This window comes from Ceratina calcarata, unplaced genomic scaffold (genome assembly GCF_001652005.2).
Source record: "Ceratina calcarata isolate Rehan_Ccalc_2016 unplaced genomic scaffold, ASM165200v1 scaffold35.2, whole genome shotgun sequence".
NCBI classification, from domain to species: domain Eukaryota; kingdom Metazoa; phylum Arthropoda; class Insecta; order Hymenoptera; family Apidae; genus Ceratina; species Ceratina calcarata.
This window is the reverse complement of record NW_017157934.1, coordinates 534257-553026: the sequence shown is the minus strand read 5'-3', so window position 1 is coordinate 553026 and position 18770 is coordinate 534257. Positions and strand designations below refer to the sequence as shown.

General features: G+C 35.9%; 3 protein-coding genes across 12 annotated transcripts; 2 read left to right on the top strand and 1 right to left on the bottom strand.

Annotated features, from left to right (window-relative positions):
• Nucleotides 1–3: 3 nt before the first annotated feature.
• Nucleotides 4–5262, top strand: LOC108625202 (odorant receptor 49a-like). 2 transcript variants are annotated; one of them, XR_003389220.1, is made up of 7 exons: nt 4–623; nt 758–1200; nt 1262–1361; nt 1424–1534; nt 1760–1915; nt 2008–2216; nt 2292–2616. XR_003389220.1 is itself a non-coding variant. In XM_018025002.2 (7 exons), exons 2-7 carry the CDS (start codon nt 2963–2965, stop codon nt 4764–4766), a joined length of 1233 nt encoding a protein of 410 aa, XP_017880491.1. In that variant the 5' UTR covers nt 1929–2216; nt 2292–2962; the 3' UTR covers nt 4767–5262. The 2 variants fall into 2 exon arrangements, 1 of the variants encoding a protein (XP_017880491.1); XM_018025002.2 differs by lacking the exons at nt 4–623; nt 758–1200; nt 1262–1361; nt 1424–1534; nt 1760–1915 and adding exons at nt 3464–3906; nt 3982–4081; nt 4144–4254; nt 4478–4633; nt 4713–5262 and having other exon boundaries at nt 1929–2216; nt 2292–3331.
• A 365-nt stretch (nt 5263–5627) lies between these two features.
• Nucleotides 5628–12572, bottom strand: LOC108625225 (centrosomal protein of 152 kDa). 4 transcript variants are annotated; one of them, XM_026813754.1, is made up of 13 exons: nt 12448–12572; nt 11436–12297; nt 11289–11377; nt 11013–11213; nt 10873–10908; nt 10434–10673; nt 10176–10348; nt 9642–10103; nt 9236–9558; nt 9060–9163; nt 7995–8972; nt 7611–7880; nt 5628–7531 (listed from the first exon to the last, which is right to left on the bottom strand). In XM_026813754.1, the coding sequence occupies exons 1-13, from the start codon at nt 12562–12564 to the stop codon at nt 7316–7318; spliced, it is 4071 nt and encodes a 1356-aa protein (XP_026669555.1). In that variant the 5' UTR covers nt 12565–12572; the 3' UTR covers nt 5628–7315. The 4 variants fall into 4 exon arrangements, with proteins under 4 accessions (XP_026669555.1, XP_026669556.1, XP_017880530.1 ...); XM_026813755.1 differs by having other exon boundaries at nt 7611–7874; XM_018025041.2 differs by having other exon boundaries at nt 7611–8972.
• Nucleotides 12573–12634: 62 nt separating this feature from the next.
• Nucleotides 12635–17301, top strand: GCC88 (GRIP and coiled-coil domain containing 88 kDa). Of its 6 annotated transcripts, none has more exons than XM_026813756.1 (10): nt 12880–13128; nt 14116–14318; nt 14373–14467; nt 14540–14704; nt 14774–14919; nt 15004–15238; nt 15309–15621; nt 15684–15982; nt 16041–16498; nt 16604–17301. In XM_026813756.1, the coding sequence occupies exons 2-10, from the start codon at nt 14258–14260 to the stop codon at nt 16767–16769; spliced, it is 1938 nt and encodes a 645-aa protein (XP_026669557.1). In that variant the 5' UTR covers nt 12880–13128; nt 14116–14257; the 3' UTR covers nt 16770–17301. The 6 variants fall into 6 exon arrangements, with proteins under 6 accessions (XP_026669560.1, XP_026669561.1, XP_017880536.1 ...); XM_026813757.1 differs by having other exon boundaries at nt 12880–13319; XM_026813758.1 differs by lacking the exons at nt 16041–16498; nt 16604–17301 and having other exon boundaries at nt 12869–13128; nt 15697–15889.
• The last annotated feature ends 1469 nt before the right edge of the window (nt 17302–18770 follow it).

Genomic DNA, 18770 nt, shown 5'->3' with positions numbered 1-18770 from the left:
ATTCATTTCATCGCACACTCATTGCTATTCTTTAATCCCGTTCTCTGTACAACCCGAAAGATTCAAAGTCTATAGAATCACCTGTTCGCTTTCCCTATAATTACGTTCATCCCTTCTTTGAAGGGGAATAATTGATACCGCGCGGCAAAAAAGGGTTGCACGCACACACATTATCGCCAGCGCAAGCTCACTGACCTTGCAATCAATATGGCTACACTGTCTTTGAGACAGTCGCTTTCGTGCCATTCACGAGGATGCACCTCTTTACGCAAGATCAGATGGGTCATAAGCCGGAAAACCGGAACTACGAACAAGACATCGTTTTCGTAACCAAGCATAACAAATGGGTTTTGAGATCTATTGGCATTTGGCCATCCGTGCTTAAAGGTGCCGCAAGATTTTTGCCGAAAATTGTTATCGGGATTGGTAATTGCGCGCTTCTTTTTGCTATAATGCCGTGTATCCTATACATGGTCTTTGAAGAAGAAGATACCGTTACGATTTTTAAGCTTATGGGTTTAATGAGTTTCACTGTGTCCGCTTTGCTCAAGTACTGGCTCCTTTCCGCACGGAAACCAATGATCGAGGATTGCATCAAACAGCTACAAATTGATTGGATGAAGGTCAGTTAATATCACATTCATCAGTTAAAGTATAACATAGAGTTCGTACAGATTTTACTCTACGTCTACGTTTCACTATACGAGGTATATTGTTGAAATGAAAAGATTCAGTGTTTTAATAAGTAATACCATAGGTAGAAATTCCTAAGGATCGAGAGTTGATGTTAAAATACGGTCAAGTGGGACGGAATCTGACGGTCTTCTCAGCTGTGTTCATGTACAGCGGCGAAATACTTTACTACTTCATCTTGCCATACGCGATCGGCACGTTCATCGACGAGCATAATCGAACCATCAAGCCAGTGATTTATCCTACCTACTCTGTTCTGTTCGACGTTCAGACAAGTCCCACTTATGAACTGGTTTATATCATGCACTGTATCTGCGGGAACGTGTCGAGTAGTATAACAGCCGGTACCTACGGATTAGCTGCGCTTTGCGTGACGCATGCTTGCGGACAAATTGATATCGTTGTGTCCCATTTGACCGATCTCGTACATAATGACTACACTAAAAAAATACCGATTATGAATCGAAGCTTTAAGCAAATCGTTGAGCACCATCTACGAATTTTGAGGTGAAACTTTTTTATTCAAGTGATCTCCAATTTATAGAAAATTTAAGTTGTGCGATTACAGGTTTTCGGTAGCAGTAGACTCCATGTTGCGAGAAATATGCTTAGTGGAACTCGTTTATTCCACTTTCTGTATGTGTTTCATTGAATATTATTGCCTTACGGTAAGTTCCTTGGTGTCCTACAACGAGGCTGACGTGATTCTATGATTTGATATTGATGACAGGATTGGAAAGAAAGAAATACGCTTAGTCTTACAACTTATATAATACTGTTCATTTCTTTGACATTTAATATATTTATACTGTGCTACATTGGTGATCTCTTGATAGAAAAGGTATATTTTCATGTTTTAATACGAGATACAATGGCAGATATAACAGAGAGACGTTAATTATCTCATTCTGACGAGAGAGCGGAATTGACTTGTACTATAATACTTGAGTGTCTGTCAGACGTGTATGATTCAGTTATTTTATCTGAATATCTGTCTTGTTGATGTATCTATATTACTTTATTCTCCTGTATGATTGACTGACTAGTTTCACTCTATTTCTGACAGACCAGCAGCATGGGTCAGTCTTGTTTTATGCTCGACTGGTACAACTTACCTGGTAAAACGATACAAGGACTCGTTTTAATCATAGCTATGTCGGGTAGTCCAGCTAAAATTACCGCCGGTAGTATCGCTGATTTATCGTTGTCTACTTTTGTAAATGTTAGTTTTTAAATTTCTGTAACAAAAGGACGACAAAATTATAGTTCTAGCAGATCATCTTGCTGATTGTAAGAGCAAAATTTTTTGTACAGGTTTTTAAAACGTCGGTGGCTTATTTAAATTTTCTCCGGGCTACAGTTACATAATTCATTCTCTGACTATTCATTATTTTTATAGTACTTGTAGAAAGAAAATATAAGAAGACATTTTCGCGATACTGTCGGCTACTAATTATGCGATGTGTACATGTACAAATGTTTGATCATAAGAGCTCGAAGCCACCGTAAAGAAAAAGCTGCAGGTAATTTTTTAATCTGTCAGCGTACCAGCCCAAACACATCGTGTAACCGTTCAGGTTCTGTATATTCCTTCGTAGAGGTACTGACGTACTACGTCTACTACGACGTAGAGGACTACGTACACGTGGGAGAATTCAACTACACGATCGACTGACACGAATTACTCGAGAACCTGTACAGCAAGTATTAATACCTAGCTGACTTCGTTCTATGTATTTCCGCAAGTGTAATTTTCTACAAATGTTTCAATTGAACTTGAGAAGTTTCACATATTCACAGGTCCAAGGCAATTCGGGCGTTTATGCGTCCTTCATGCGGTTCTGGTAAGGTGTAACGATGTTTCTAAATATATTCATAACTTGTGGGACAATAGTAAATAAATAAATGCAATTCTAAAAATACCTCCTGTCACTTTGATGAAAGTTAAATGCGAGCACTTTACAAAAATACATAACAAAAGAAACACTTCTTCAATGATGAAGATCTCTTCGCACATTCATTTCATCGCACACTTATTGCTATTCTTTAATCCCGTTCTCTGTACAACCCGAAAGATTCAAACTCTATAGAATCACCTGTTCGCTTTCCCTATAATTACGTTCACCCTTTCTTTGATGGGTAATAATTGATACCGCGCGGCAAAAAAGGGTTGCACGCACACACATTATCGCCAGCGCAAGCTCACTGACCTTGCAATCAATATGGCTACACTGTCTTTGAGACAGTCGCTTTCGAACCGTACGCGAAGATGCACCTCTTTACGCAAGATCAGATGGGTCATAAGCCGGGAAATCGGAATTACGAACAGGACATCGTTTTCGTAACCAAGCATAACAAATGGGTTTTGAGATCTATTGGCATTTGGCCATCCGTGCTTAAAGGTGCCGCAAGATTTTTGCCGAAAATTGTTATCGGGATTGGTAACTTCGCGCTTCTTTTTGCTATAATACCGTGTATCCTGTACATCGTGTTTGAGGAAAGGGATATTGTAATGAAGTTGAAGCTGATAGGTTTAGTGGGTTTCTGTGTGACGTCGTTGCTCATGTATTTGGCCCTTATCGCACGGAAACCGAAGATCGAGGATTGCATCGAACAGGTGCAAATTGATTGGATGCAGGTCAGTTAGTATGTCATTCATCGTTTAGAGTACAACATAGCGTTCGTACATATTTTTGACGGCGTAAATACTCAACTACGAAGCATATTGTTGAAATAAAATGATTCTGTATTTTAATAAGGGATACAACAGATAGAATTTCCTAGGGATCGGGAGTTGATGTTAAAATACGGTCAAGTGGGTCGGAATCTGACGGTCCTCTCTGCTGTGTTCATGTACAGCGGCGGCATATTTTACTACACGATCTTGCAATACGCGATCGGCACGTTCATCGACGAGCATAATCGAACCATCAGGCCAGTGATTTATCCGACTTACTCTGTTCTTTTCGACGTGCAGACAAGTCCTATTTACGAAATCGTTTACACCATGCACTGTATGTGTGGGTACATGATGTATTCTACAACTGCCGGTACCTGCGGATTAGCTGCGCTTTTCGCGACGCACGCCTGCGGACAAATTGATGTTGTTGCGTCACATTTGAGCGATCTCGTACATAGTGAACATAATGAGAAAACATCGACTCTTGATAGACGTTTCGTACAAATCATTGAACACCACTTACGAATCTTAAGGTAAAACTTTTTGGTACACACATTTTTATTCAACTGATCTCCGATTTACGGAAAACTTATGTTGAACGATTACAGGTTTTCAGCAGCGATAGATTTCATGTTGCGAGAAATATGCTTAGTACAACTTGTTAGTTCAACTTGCATTATCTGTTTACTTGAATATTATTGTCTTACGGTAAGTTCCCTGCTGTGATAGAACGAGGGAGACACGATCCTATGATTTTATATTTATGTTAGGATTGGGAACAAAGGAATACGCTTAGTCTTACAACTTATACGGTGTTACTAATATCGTTGACATTTAATATATTTATACTATGTTATATTGGGGATCTCTTGATGGAAAAGGTACACTTTCACGTTTTACTACGAGACACAATGACACATGGGAATGAGAGGCTTTCATTTTGTTTGTCTGACGAGAGAGCGGCGTTGACTTGTACTACTTGAATGTCTGACAGACGTATATAAATCACTTATTTTACTTGAATGTCTGTCATGCTAGCTTATACTTTTCCTTCATGATTGTCTGACTGTATGTATATGTATAGTGTCACTTTGTGTCTGACAGACCAGTAGCGTGGGTCAGTCTTGCTTTATGATCGAATGGTACAACCTGCCCAGTAAAACGATACAAGGACTGATTTTAGTCATAGCTATGTCGGGTAGTCCAGCTAAAATTAGTGCGGGTAGTATCGCTGATTTATCATTATCCATGTTTGTAAATGTAAGTTTCTTCTTCATGTATGTAACATAAATTATAGCCCTGGCAAGTAATATTAGTAAACGCGAAACTATCTTTACAGATTCTCAAAACAACGGTGGCCTATTTAAGTATCCTCCGAACTAGCGTTATGTAATTGTTCGTTGACTATTCCACTATTTTTATAGTACATATAGAAAGAAAATAAAGAGACATTTTTTGGGGATTGTCTCGTAGTAATTATGCAAAGCCATCATTACACTCTCGCGAGACGACTCGAGAGTAACGTGCACGAGAATATAATCTTGCGTCGACCTTTGGCGTTTCAACTCTCGCATCGAAATCGGCATTTTTAGCTATCGTATTTCGTGTCAAATGAACTATTAAACTAGCTAACAAAGCCATGTTTTCGGTAGGGAGCACGGAGCACGAGTGATTTTTGCTCAATGAAATACCGATCCGATTGACCGAAAGCTCCTTTACTGGCTGGCTCTACTAACTCTGGTGTGCTGCTATTCGTTCAATCGCTCGTGCTCCCTTTCATCGTTGTGGAAGGGCACGAATAGCGAGCTTATGGCCAGGAATGGAATAATTTTTCTCTCGGTCGGAAAGTGGGGACGACGCGACCATGGTGGGGACTGGTACTTGATAGGTTCGCTTCGCGAAGGCGCATGAGGAGAATAGTAGTGGGAATCGAAATACGGGCGAAAAACAGGGGAAGCGAGCCGTGCGGGATAAATTCTGAGATTTGTGGATAGCAAACAGGCATAGGAGGAGAACTGACGGCCGCAGAGAAGAGCAAGCGGCAAGAGTCGTAAGGTATAAAAAAATTTTATTCCACATTTTCATCTTATTTTTTTATACGGTAGTATCACCCTTTCGGTTATACCGTCATTATTTTTTTATCGTAATAGACTTCGAATGTAACTGTTCGAATCATATCATTTCGAATTTTATGTTGTGTGATAATATTATTTAAGCATTAAATAATTTTAATAGACACTGACATAAAATCTTTATTACAAAAAATAAATTAATTCACTCTACATACAAAAATACATATAACTAATATTAATAATACTCTCTATTCAGTGATGGTTTGATAATTATACTATTATCAAGAATCATTATTATCAAGAAGATAATAATAATGATCCAGTAAAAGTAATAATGTATAATGTACAATTAATATGTAATATAGGGATAAATTGTCACGAGTCTCGATGAACATGCAACAACTTTCTGAAATATAGAAATTCAATTATATTGCTCGTTTTTTAGACATGTTCTCCTTCGTTTTAAATGGGAAAGAACACATCTATCGATATCCATGCTTTTGAATCGGTGTAAAAGTTTTATAAAACCGAATTTAATCGCAGCAGTCTATAGTTCGCTAATCGAGAGTACATATGTATTACACGTTTACAGTCGGTCGCTCATAAGAAGAGTTACGGGACGGCACAGAGGGAAGAATTGTTCCTCGCACGCTACCTTCAACACTCGCTCAAAATTTACATGGTAAGATAACAACCCATTATCTGATTTCAGTATACAAACCGCACGTGCGAGATTGTGCCAACATCAGTGTTTAGGTTCCACGCACCAATTGTCTTGTTTCTATTTTATTCTACTTCTCCTCGATCAAATGGCATACCTTCCAGAACTCTACTCGTCAGCGACGCATCGTACTTGGTCTTACATTATATAAATTATAAGATTAGAACAAATTATGGCTTCTTAATACATTTACAAAAATGTTTTACATGCACTAATTTGTACAAAATATTCCATATATGTATGCATGTGTATTACATCCTAAATATTAAACAAAACCAACATAAAAATTTGCACATTCAACTTTCACGTTTTAAACGCCGAATCCATATAAATTTTTGCAATTTCAATGTCCAATATGTAGATTATACAATTAGCTCGGTTGATCGAGCGCGAATGTAAAATTTATATTATATAACATGAATTTTCGTAATAAAATCATTGTTCATTTTGTACAACCTTAATACTAATATATCTATAATTTCTCCTAGGATATTATGTATATCGTGAACAATTCTTTAATACTCAGAGGCATACTTTAACGTTTTGAGTCAAACAGAAGTTACTATAACGATCTAATTTGCCTTAATCTAGCAAAGACTAACTATTTAGTAAGAAAAAAGATCTAATGAAGATCCAGTCTTGAGTTAAAATATTATGTCATAATGTTCTGCGGAGAGAACATGTGACTAAGAATTCGTATATCACTTTTACGGGAATTGTATACTTCGGATATAGATTATATGTGTAACAAAGTTAATATATATGTAAAAATGATTCTCTTCTTAATTTTTTTTTACAGATTCGCATTATTTTAAGTAATGTCTATATAAATTTTAGTTATTAATTATAGTACTCTCTATCAGTTAATTAACCGGCGGAATTGTACTTTAGTATTTAACTTACTCATTAGTGTTCGCCATCCTGTTAATACGGCGCAGCAAACAAGTATTTAATTCATTAATCCTATCAATATACATACGTCGATTTCAACTTATCAACTTGGTCCCTAATATTAAAATCTTGTAATGAAGTGTTGTACAATAAAGTGCTTTAAATTATAAAATATCTAGCCTCTTCTAACTACGGTTTTTCGCTTCTTCTTTTTAAACTACAAAAGCTATATTGCATACTAAAATATTAATAGATACTTCAACATTTACTTTTGTACTTCTGTGTAAGTCGCATTTGTTCTATCCTCTCGGTATACTGAGACTCAAGCTCTTTCAGCTTCGACGCTACTTGTTCCTCCTGAGTGCTAACGATCGCTTCAAGTTTCTGTTGTACTTGATTCATGGCCCTTTTGTAACCTTCCTCTATACGTTTACATTCGCTTAACAAAAATTTCTCTTTGTTTTCAGCATACTCCTGTAATAATTCAGCGAAATATAACGACAGGATATACATAAAGCGGATCAGCAACTTCTTATCATATTAAATAAATTACCTTGTAATTGTTTGCAGTTTTCTTTGCCGATTGATATTTACGTTTTATCGTATCGATGTTACATTTCATTTCTTTCTCCTTCTCTTTCAACACTTCTATTTCTGCCTTTAAATTCTCTTCACTCTCCTTCAATTGTTGCAATCTCTCGTTCATCTCGACCTCTTTCTCTCTTATCTCTCGAATCTCTGCGGCCCATTTAGTCATTACCTGAGCCATTACGTTTCTCTCTTCGTCGACATCGCTCTCCTTCTGTTTCAACTCTTCCTGCAACTGTTCGATTTTCAACTTTCGTGCTGCCAATTCTTTGTTGTACGTTTCAAGTTTCGTTTCGATCACTTGACTAACAAATTGCTCCTTCGCTTTAAAGGATGAATGAATCTTTACCTTTTCCGTGAGCAGCGCTTCTTTCAACGTTTCCATTTCCTGCGTTTTTTCGTTACATCTAGTTTGCAGTTCTAGCAAAACCGTTTTATACCTCTCCTCCAATTCCTTTCTCTTCTCGCGATGCTGCTCCTCTATACCTCGTAGCTCTTCGACCACTTTCTGTTCCATTTCCTCACGAATCTCCTTTATCATAATTTCTCTTATCTTTTGAAAATCTGTACCATCGCTCGAGCTACGCGGTGATAAGTTCAATTCGGCGGACACTTGTTTCTGATTTTTAACATATTGCTCGAATTGCTTGGCTTGGTTCTTCAGTTTCAAAACAAGCTGATCCCTTTCTCCCTTTATTTTCTCAAAATCTTTCAACCTCTCGAGCTCCTCCTCCTTTCCTTGTAACTCCTTTTCTAATTGTTTGATTCTCTGCTCCATGATAATATCGCTTTTCCTTCCCGCTTTCAAATGATTTATCTTACCGCTCAATTGTGTCACCAGATCCTTGTAATGAGAAAGTTCTTTCTCCAGTTCGCATTTCGAGTTCAACGATACCTCGCTGCTCATTTTAAACCTGTTCTCGAAACTCCCAATGATCTTCTTTGCTTCCATCAACTCTACTTCTAACTGCGAAATTTTGTCCTTGGAAAGGTTTCTTTCGGTTATCAAACTCTCGTATTTAGTTTTCAAACTCTCATTTTCCACTTGATATCGAGCAACTTTTAATTTAACATCGTCCGAGTCTTCGATCTTTGAATTTCGTTTCATATTCATTAATTCAGAATCGAGTTTAGAAATTTTAGCAATAAGATCATTCCTTTCGCTGATTGCGTTATCGTATTTCTTCTTCCACGACTCATGAGTTATTTCCATCTGCGCTATCTTTAATCTAGCATCGTCTAATTCGGATTGATATTCGGATATTTTTTTGTGCTCCTCAACCGCAGCGTGTAATTTTTCTTCCAAACGCTTGCAATCTTGCTCTAACTGCAAACAAATTACATTTCATGTACCATAATTTACCTATGTTCAATCAGCAATAATCGACTAAGTAAGTGTAAATAAGAGATATACCTGATTAATTTTTTCTGAGTGTTCTGAGCAGTGGTCTGGTAAGAGAACGCTTATTTCTTGATTAGGATGAGCGTTACGTAACTCACTCAAAGCTTCCTCTTTAGCTATAAATGTTAAATCGTTTTAATTATACGACTTTCTTAAATGAAATATCAAATGCGTAACCATGTATCTACCTCTTTCAATTTCTTGGTGAATTTTCTTCGTATATTCCTCCTTCTTCTTCCTCTCACAATTTAAATCCTTTTCTAGCTCAATTACTTTACTTCTATACGTATCACATTCCCCCGTCAATCTCTCGATTATTTTCACTTGTGCACGCAAGTCGTTTTCGTATTTGTCGATATCCTTTTCACGTTCATCTAAACTAGCATACTTCTCCTTCAACATTTTGATTTCAGACTTGTGTTCACTTATTAATTGTTCTTTTGTACTGCAGACGTCTATATACAATTCCTTGACGCTGTCCAACTCCTTTTGCGTTTGCTCTAATTGCACGCTGCAACAAGTATTATAAATAATGGTAAAACAATTTATGAAACTGTTGCTTGATCTTTTATAATGGGTATCGCCAGTACTTACGATAATTGCACTACTTCGACTTGTGCCTCTTGTCTAACTCTCTCAACGGCCTTAGCATGTATCTCTAAATATTCTTTATTGTACTCGTCAATGGCCTCCTTTTCCTGTTGATTTATGCTCTCTTGGTGTAACTTCTTAAGAGTCTCTTGATTAACTGCTAATGTTTCTTCTAACTTTTGTTCTAATCCTACTTTTTCCTCGCGCAACGATTCGTATTGCTTCTTCACATCGTTAAGATGATGCGACAACTTTTGTATTTGAGCATTCGCTTTCAACGCTTGATCCGTAAGCACAGACTTTAACTCATGTTCCAATTCATCGACACGCTTAGCGTACCGAGCGGCCTCCTGCCGACATGTGTCTGTTACAGTTAAAGCTTTATCGAGTTCTTTCTCTTTTTGGGCCAAAGTATTCTCTAATCGAGTTATTTCTTTCCTTTTTACAGCTTGCCAAGCCAAACATCTATAAGTTAATGATCAAATAATAGTGCGCCCAACAATAATTCATAAATAGTTCCGCGTAAAAACAAATTACCTTTGCAATTCTCCTCTTAATTTACTTGTGATATCATCGCAAGGTTTCGATCTCGATTTATTATGAAGATCTCCCAGTTTCATCTGTCGGATGGAATCAGATTCTTCTTCCAATGTCGTTGTCAATAATGAATCAAATTGCGCTACATCATTTTTTGTTATTTCTAACTTATTCTGCAAATTTATATTCTGTGGATATTAGAGTACGACAACAAATATCCTCAATAAACTGTTTTACATGAATCAATATTTTAAATACCTGTAGGTCTTGAATTATTTTTTGCATTTCATCCTTTTCTTGTGTTAGTATTTTAACTTGCGCTTGAAACTGCATCACCTGTTGAGCATTGTTCGTAGCCATGAGATTCCTGCATTGCGCTTGACTTTCTTCCAATGCTTGCGCCAAACGATTCATGGTGTCACCTTTCTCCACCATAAGAGTTTCGTGCGCTCTTCGGACATCAGCCAATTTATTCTCCAATGAGACGTACGATGCTTCCTGTTGAAATTAAAGCAAGGTAAGTGATTAACATCACTGCTAAAACAAAATACTCTTTGCTCTAAATATATCTTATTCTTTTAATAATCCTGTCATGCAAACGATTTAGACATTGAAAGTATTCGATTTATACAATGGATTATAATACGGGAACAATTAAAATATAGGCTTGAGATTATACAATATGCCAGAAACTTGCCCAAATACATTGAGTGTTGGAATCCACATTGAGCAGCTATGACAAATAACATTATTACAATCATATGCTTATAACTGCACAGTACACACACGAATACCTAATTTATTTATTAAATATATTATATATAATGTTAGAAATACCTTCGCGTTAAGTTTATCTGTGAGAACATCTATTTGAGTTTGCATATTTTTCATTTCGATCGTATGTTTTTCCTGCGCTTGTTTCAAGAACTTCTCATGCGTTCTATCATTCGCTTGCAGAACTTGCACTCGTTCCAGCATGGCTATCTTTTGTTGTAACTCTATTACGGAATCTCTGGCAACATTCAATTCTTCTGTCATCTGTAAAATTTATATACTATAGTGTATGAAAGTTAAAACGTAAGATACACAACATGCTCGCAGTAGAAATCTTACGTTTTGATTTGTTTTCTCTAGTACAGAGTTCTTTTCTTTCAACGAAGCTATTTGATTGTGGAGATCGGCGATTTCAGCTTTCGTGTCAACTGCAAAAAAGGCACGCGTGAGACAAGTTTTATGACAATTCTTTTAGTATCATCTTACCCAAAGCATGCTGAGTTTGATTTCTAGATATGTTCGCACGTTCAATTTCTGCCTGCAAAAGTGCTATCTTCCTACTCAATTGACTTTTCTCTTCTTCCTTTTCTAACTGCAATTGTTGCAACTCTTCTGACAATCTTTTAATTTCTCTCAATCTGACTGTATACAACACCTCCAACTGCTCCTTGCTATCGTATTCCGCTGTTTTATACGCAATGTTATCATCTCTCGATCTGCCGTTCGGACTTGTTTTGTAACAATGATTCACATGATCGGACGTAACATTATCACCACCACCAAACTCGTGAACTTGTTTACTCTGTACATTGTTCTCGTATCCATCGATGTAACCATTGTTCGAGTAATTTTTACTTTGAACATCATAATGGTTCGAAGGTGTTTGATAATTGTACGGATAATTTTCATTAAACGTGTATTCTTCGTCGACTTGAACTCGCAAATCTCTGGCGAACGCAGAGTTCGGCAGTCTTGGTAGTTCGTATGGCGTGTCAACAGTATCATTATTGCTATTGCTCTTGGAATATGGTGTCTCTGTCTGACCATAAATGTTGTAATCCCTCTGCATATCAGACATCGAAGGCACGGTTTCTAGTTCTGACCGATGATTTGTCATAACATCATCATGGTTATTCTCAATACGATTATAAACACCAAATTCCTTCTGCAGTTGAGACATCGTCGTCGAGACATCTTTAGGCGTTGTAATTCTTTGTTCAGAAGTGTTTAACGCTACATTAAACACTTCTGCTCCTTTAGTGCTATCCTGATAATGACTACTGTTAATGGAACTAGTGTCATTGTCATCCTCTAAATCGTCAAACGCATTGGTCAAGAGATCCGTGATCTAGAACACCAAAACTTGTCTATTAAAACGATGATCCCTGTAATTTATTCTTCCAAATTGAATTTTCTTAAGAGACAGATATATCTTCTAAATCATTTCATGGACAACATCTCTTTAAATGAATTCACTTTAAAATAAAGAAAAGGGTACCTCTTTATTTCGTCGTTTGATGTCTTCTTGTTCTTCATCCTCCTCTAAGCCTTGTGTACTTGTGTTTAGCCGAATACTTTCTGAGCCTTGAAACAAGCTCAGGCCTGGACCCTCCATCCCTATCGTTTGGCATGCACGAATTTATCATGAAAACCGAACGTTTATACCCAACATATTTTTGTTTATAACACCATAACCTAAACGCAACAAGTGGGTCACAGAGAAACAGTTTCAACTATGATTCCAGGCGACGAAACGTACTAGAACGTCTTGGTAAGCACATTTTTCACTAATCTCGACAAGTTCGCGACAAACAAATCTGCGATAGCTAAACTTCTCAAATGATTTCTACGCTTCGTAATTTGCTTGTAAACAATCTTTGAAAAGTCAAACTGCATTACAGGAAGTCTATACGCGGAAATAAGCTTTCTGACTGCTCTGGCTCTCCTATTGGTCCATCCGCCAAGTATACGTATATATGTACAGTGTGTACATAAGTGTTTACATAGCGAGAGTAGCAGCATACATATATTTTCTATAAATTATTTTTACTGCAAAGAGTTTAAACGAAGAGATATATCTGCATGAAACAGTAAAAGAAACTTTACTGATATATAGAAAACGACGTTAATTTAAATATGAAAGCAGTAATACAACGAGTGACGAAAGCTAGCGTTTCAGGTAATGATCAGGTTATACATGTTTTATTGTAATGACGAAAATTATCGTGTCTTGTACGATGCAAGAATCAAGCAGAAATATCGAATGCCTCTCATAGTTAATAAAATAAAAGCTGTGTCGCATTGTACTAAATAAAAAATAGCTTGAATAGATACATGTATTTCCCGTTCATCGGTTCTCCTAAAACAACAGTATGTAATGCTAAATAATATGAATCTGCTGGTAATGATTGTAGAAAGATATAATTCTTTAGGTACTAGGATAAAGCGGAAGTCTTTGCAATAAAATTATTAATAGCGTATTCGATCATTTATTTAGTTCTGATACGATTGTAGAATATTTTTTACAGTTGATGGTGAAATTATTAGTAGCATTGGGAATGGTCTCTGCATTTTGATTGGCATAAAAAGAAATGACACAGTGGAAGACATGAAATACATGTAATGAAACACGTTAATACATTGTATCATACTTCTGGTATTTAAAAAGAATAAGTAGTTTAGTAAAGTAAGGAATAAATTCTTATTTTCTTTAGAGTAAAAAAGATATTAAATGTAAAACTTTTTGACGGTGATAATAATAAAAAATGGGGTGCCAGTGTAGTGGATAAGCAATATGAAATATTATGCATCAGTCAATTTACATTGTATCATAATCTAAAAGGGAATAGATTAGATTTCCACAGAGCTATGCCAGCCCAAGAATCTGAGCCATTTTATAATCAATTTCTCGCTGAACTTGGTAAAAGTTATAGACCAGAATTGATTAAAGGTAAATAATCAAGTACGAGCGAGTAATCTTTTCAATCAGATATCATAAGACCAGATGTTCTGCCGTAAATTCAATTAGAAGAAGCGTGTTTCACTACGTTCTAAAGAGTTTAACATTTTCATCTGTCGATTCTTAATTAACATAATTCTTATTGGACTCAACTTACATTTAGAATTTGAGTACTTTTTATTGAAACGAATATAATTTTCATTTCAGCTATAAATAAATAATTATATATAAAAATGTACATCTAAACGATATTCCAAGTAAATAATAGGCTCTAAATATTGATTTTGAATGCCACACTTGGAAAAAGGTATTTATTTTTTAAATGCGTTATTAACGATAAGAAGATACAATGGAACAGGACCAAAAAAAAGATGAAAAGTCATCAACTATGAAGGATGAACATTCGGCAGGTATGTAACGCTGTGCACTAAAAATTATAAATTTATTAATCAAGTGTATTGCAGATAATATTTCGCAAGAGAAGGTAGAAGTAAAGAATGTGGAACTATATGATGTAGCTGTAAATACATCGGACGATGAATTAGCGAATTCGCGACAAGTATGATAGAACATTGTAATAAACATATTTCAATAACAGTTTGTATTAATTTTGGAAATAATTATTTTGCAGTCACGCGAGATTCAAACGGATCCGGCGGACACGGAAGTTGTGGAAAAGTTGAAAAGTAGACTAGACACATTAATGAATTCTTTGGCAACTCTATCAGCGGAAAAATCGAAAATGGAAGCGAATTTTCAACAGGACAAGAAGCAACTTAGAAGTGAACGGGACGAAGTTAGTTTCTTTTTTCTTGCATTTAGATTTTTCGTAATCGTACATTGCAAACAACATATATTTCTGTAGTGTGAAAAAGTAATTAAAGATTTGAAGGAAAAATTGAGAAAGGCGCAAACTACGAATCACTCAGAGATCGAACATGTGAAGTGTAAATTAATTATGGAGCGTCACGAAAGGGAAAAGGAACAAATTGATCACGCGAAGATGTTGAAGTAGGTGACAATATAAAAAGATGTGAACGATTCTTATCTTTACGGATATACGCACAATCTATTTGACTCTTTTCTTTCTCGTAGAGAGCTTCAAAAATTATTGTACGAGGAACGACGAAGTAAAGAACAACTAGAGGCGCAAGTGAAAACTCAATTCGCGAACAAGACACAATGTAAAATACTCGAGGCCGAATTAGAGATAACTAGAAATAAGCTAAAGCAAGCAGAGGAAGCAGCTAAAGAGACGCCTCCGATCTTAGTGTCCCTTCAATCAGAAATGGCTCTTATGAAGAAACAACACTTGGATGCGATACATGAAGTAATTCTGGAAGAAATAATTGGCGAGTGATTTGTTTGAAATTATTGAAGTAACTTATTTAATTCCTTAGGAACAGAAAAGAGCTGCTGCGGCGGAGCAGCAAGCTAGAGTCTTAGCGATGACTCACGAAGCACGGGTAGCCGGCTTGGAAGCAAGATTGGCAGAACTTTCCGATATCGTCGGAGGCTACGATAGGCTCAGGCAACAGGACCAACAAGCTATTCAGAAGCTAAAAGACCAGCTGGCCGGTCTACAAGACTCTGAGCATAATGATTATTTTACTTTAAGTAACGAACCCGAGGAAATTATTTCTAAGATGAAAAATCTGTATACGAAATTATTAGATTCGGATAATAAAAAGAGTGAATCGGCGCATGTGAAATGTAAGTTCATTCGTATGACCATAAAGTGTCATCAAGGTTTTTAATTAATTTTTAATTCGTAGCATTGCTACGCAGTTTGGATTTATGCGATAAGCAACAGGTTATTGAATACAAAGAGAAATACGAGTCCCTTTCGCAAGAGTACGAAGATTACAAGCAGCAAATAAAATACAGCCACACAAACATGTCGCATAATATGCAGAGCCAGAACGTTGCTTCATCGAACGAAATAAACAACAAGACGCAGCTCCATTTTCTAAAAGCACATAACAACAATCTAGAGGAAAGGATACGTGTGTTAAATAACGAAGTAGTGAACAAAGAAAGAGAGATGCAGTTAAAATTGGAACATCAAGAGAAGGTAATACTCTTCTTATTCTTAATTAATCTGAATTTAACGAGCAACATTATTCTTATAGTCGTTTCAAGAGGAGCGCGCAGAATTGAAACACTTGTTATTCCAAAAGGATAACGAATTTCGTAGTAAAATATCCACGTTGGAGCAACAGTTATTACGTCAACGAGGGCGATCTATGGCTCTTATCGAAGAAAAGGACAAGGAAATCCTGACTTTAAAAAGTTCTTTTCACGCTTTGTTACCTAACAAAGAAAACATCGTAGATAATAAACCGAGTACGCTCAAACATCAAAACGAAACGGAACCAGCTACCGATTTGGTAACGGGATTATTGACAAGCGATAGTCCTCCGATACTGCATTATAGTCAAGAGTTAGCTAGAAAAGAGGTTCAAGTGTCGGCTTCTAGAAAGAAGCTTCTACAGTTGGAAGCTACCTTGCGGGAAAAGCAACGAGAAATGGTTCATATAAACGAGAGACACAAAGAAGATATAAAAACGTTACAAACTCAAATCACAAGGTACATTTTGAATCAATATTAATACGTATTTATACTGAAACGTTCGTTCAATTTTTAATATGTTCTTTTAAATAAGTGTTTATATGCGATCTCAATAATTTTCAGACTCGAAGCCTGCAAATCCAGAGAAGGTGCTAATCTTGAATATCTAAAGAATGTGTTTATAAATTATCTGACGACGAGCGATGTGTCCAGTAAACGGCATATGCTAAATGCTATTTCTACGATCTTGCGTTTCACTCCGGAAGAATCGAGTAAGATAAAACACTAACTAATACTGGTTTCATTATTTATTTTATATATTCCGGATCTTATGATGATCCCAAATGATTCTTTATGCTATCATGATGGCCAAATTGAATTTAATCTATTGCATACTTAACAAACAATAGATGGGTACATGACTTAATTCTGAATTTATTAGCAAACCGGAGAGAATACTTATTTCCTACAGTTCTTTCAAATGGTTTGTTATCATAAGAAATTACATGTTATGCTGCCAATGTAAAGATTGTACATCAACCTACAGTTTCTTTTGTTTTATCTGTGTAATATTGAAGTTCGATGTGCAAAGGAAATAAAAAAAATACAAAGAAGTTAAAAAGGAAGAATTTGTACAATTTAAGTTATTTTTTAGTACATTGTTTCACCACTCATGTGCAATTGTTAACTGAATCCTAGTTTGACTCTGACTAAAGCACGTTCTGTTAATGATCGTGGGAGTTATGGTAATAAATGATGTGCTCTAGCATCTAGAAGTTGTATTTCCTCGGTGGTACTAGTAATAAAAGAGGTGAAACAAATTTGAATAAATCGTTTATGCACAATTTCATTCATTCATTCATATTTATATTAAATATAGGAAGAACCAAAGTATAAATTTCACGATCGATTTTATATTACTTAATAATCTTACAATTTATATTGTGTGGCAAGTGTGGACAACTTAGAAAGAAGAGGAAAACGAAGCTTTCTTGTAGACATAAACGTGTACGTTGTACAAAGTACGATGTACATTTCGATATATTGATTATAAATAACATTGCCATTATATGCTCGAACTTATGACGAAGGAATAATTTCTCTAAATGCACGTCGACTTTTACGTCCTCTCTTATTTTTATACGCGTGTGTGTCAGTGTAATTATTCTCTAAAATCAATAACAAGAAATGTTCGAATACACGTATTTCACGTACGCATAAGTTCGTGGTATTTATTTATACTACATACGTGCATTTATGTACAAAAAAAAACGTTTGGCATGTTACTTAGCATTCAATTCGTCCATGAAAAACGAACCGAGTAACTTATACGGGATATAGAATATAGCGTCTTTGATAAGTTTCAAAGAATTACGCATGTTTAAGCTGTTAAATAATCTCTCGCTCGGAATTCTCTAATAACGCATGTATGTATTGTGTATCCGTATGTCCCAGTTGATCGATAACAACGTATAGTGTCTCCCAAGCGAAAATTGTATCAACTATGTACAGATGAAGACAGTATTCTCCTCTGGAGATGTTTTTATGTAAATTTCCGAATTATGGATTATCAGATTATCACAAACCGATGAACTTGATATTTCGGACATATGCTCGCATACGTCTCGCAAACATAAAATGCAAATTACCAAGTATCTCTATCTACAATAGTCTGATAATATTTTCTGTGAAAAAATCATTTAAATTCAGACATCCACAGTGGAGGTACAGTCTTAGAAAGCCACGCTCGTGTTTCAATCGTTGAACTTTCGATATTCTCGAGAGTATATTAATAAAATACGGGCAAACGATGTCTCGTTAACTCGATTTGCACTTTTACATTAATTCTTGCTAAATATTACTCCTCAACATTCCTCAACATTATGATCATACAATTAGTCGCAGTATCATTTTGTCTATTGTATATAGGCAATCCTTATAGGCTTCGAGTATCTGTCCTTGCGTCCTTTCTTTATCATCTTGTCACAAACGATTAAAATGGTTTTTTACTTTAAGTATCTTCAAGGCATAATGATGTACACCTGTTTTAATAGTTTCACGTACGAATACCAGGCTCAGAATGTCGGCGATTGTCAACACAGATTACAACATCTTTTAATTTGATAACACTTGTTTAATATTTCTTTATAATTAGACATCGGTATATAATATATATATTTCTTGTGAATAATTATACCATTATCTATCTCGTTCTCTGAACATTTTTCATTAATCTGTTAAGACTTCTTCTTTCTCTCCTTCTTTCTCTCCTAATGATGTTAGTAATAAT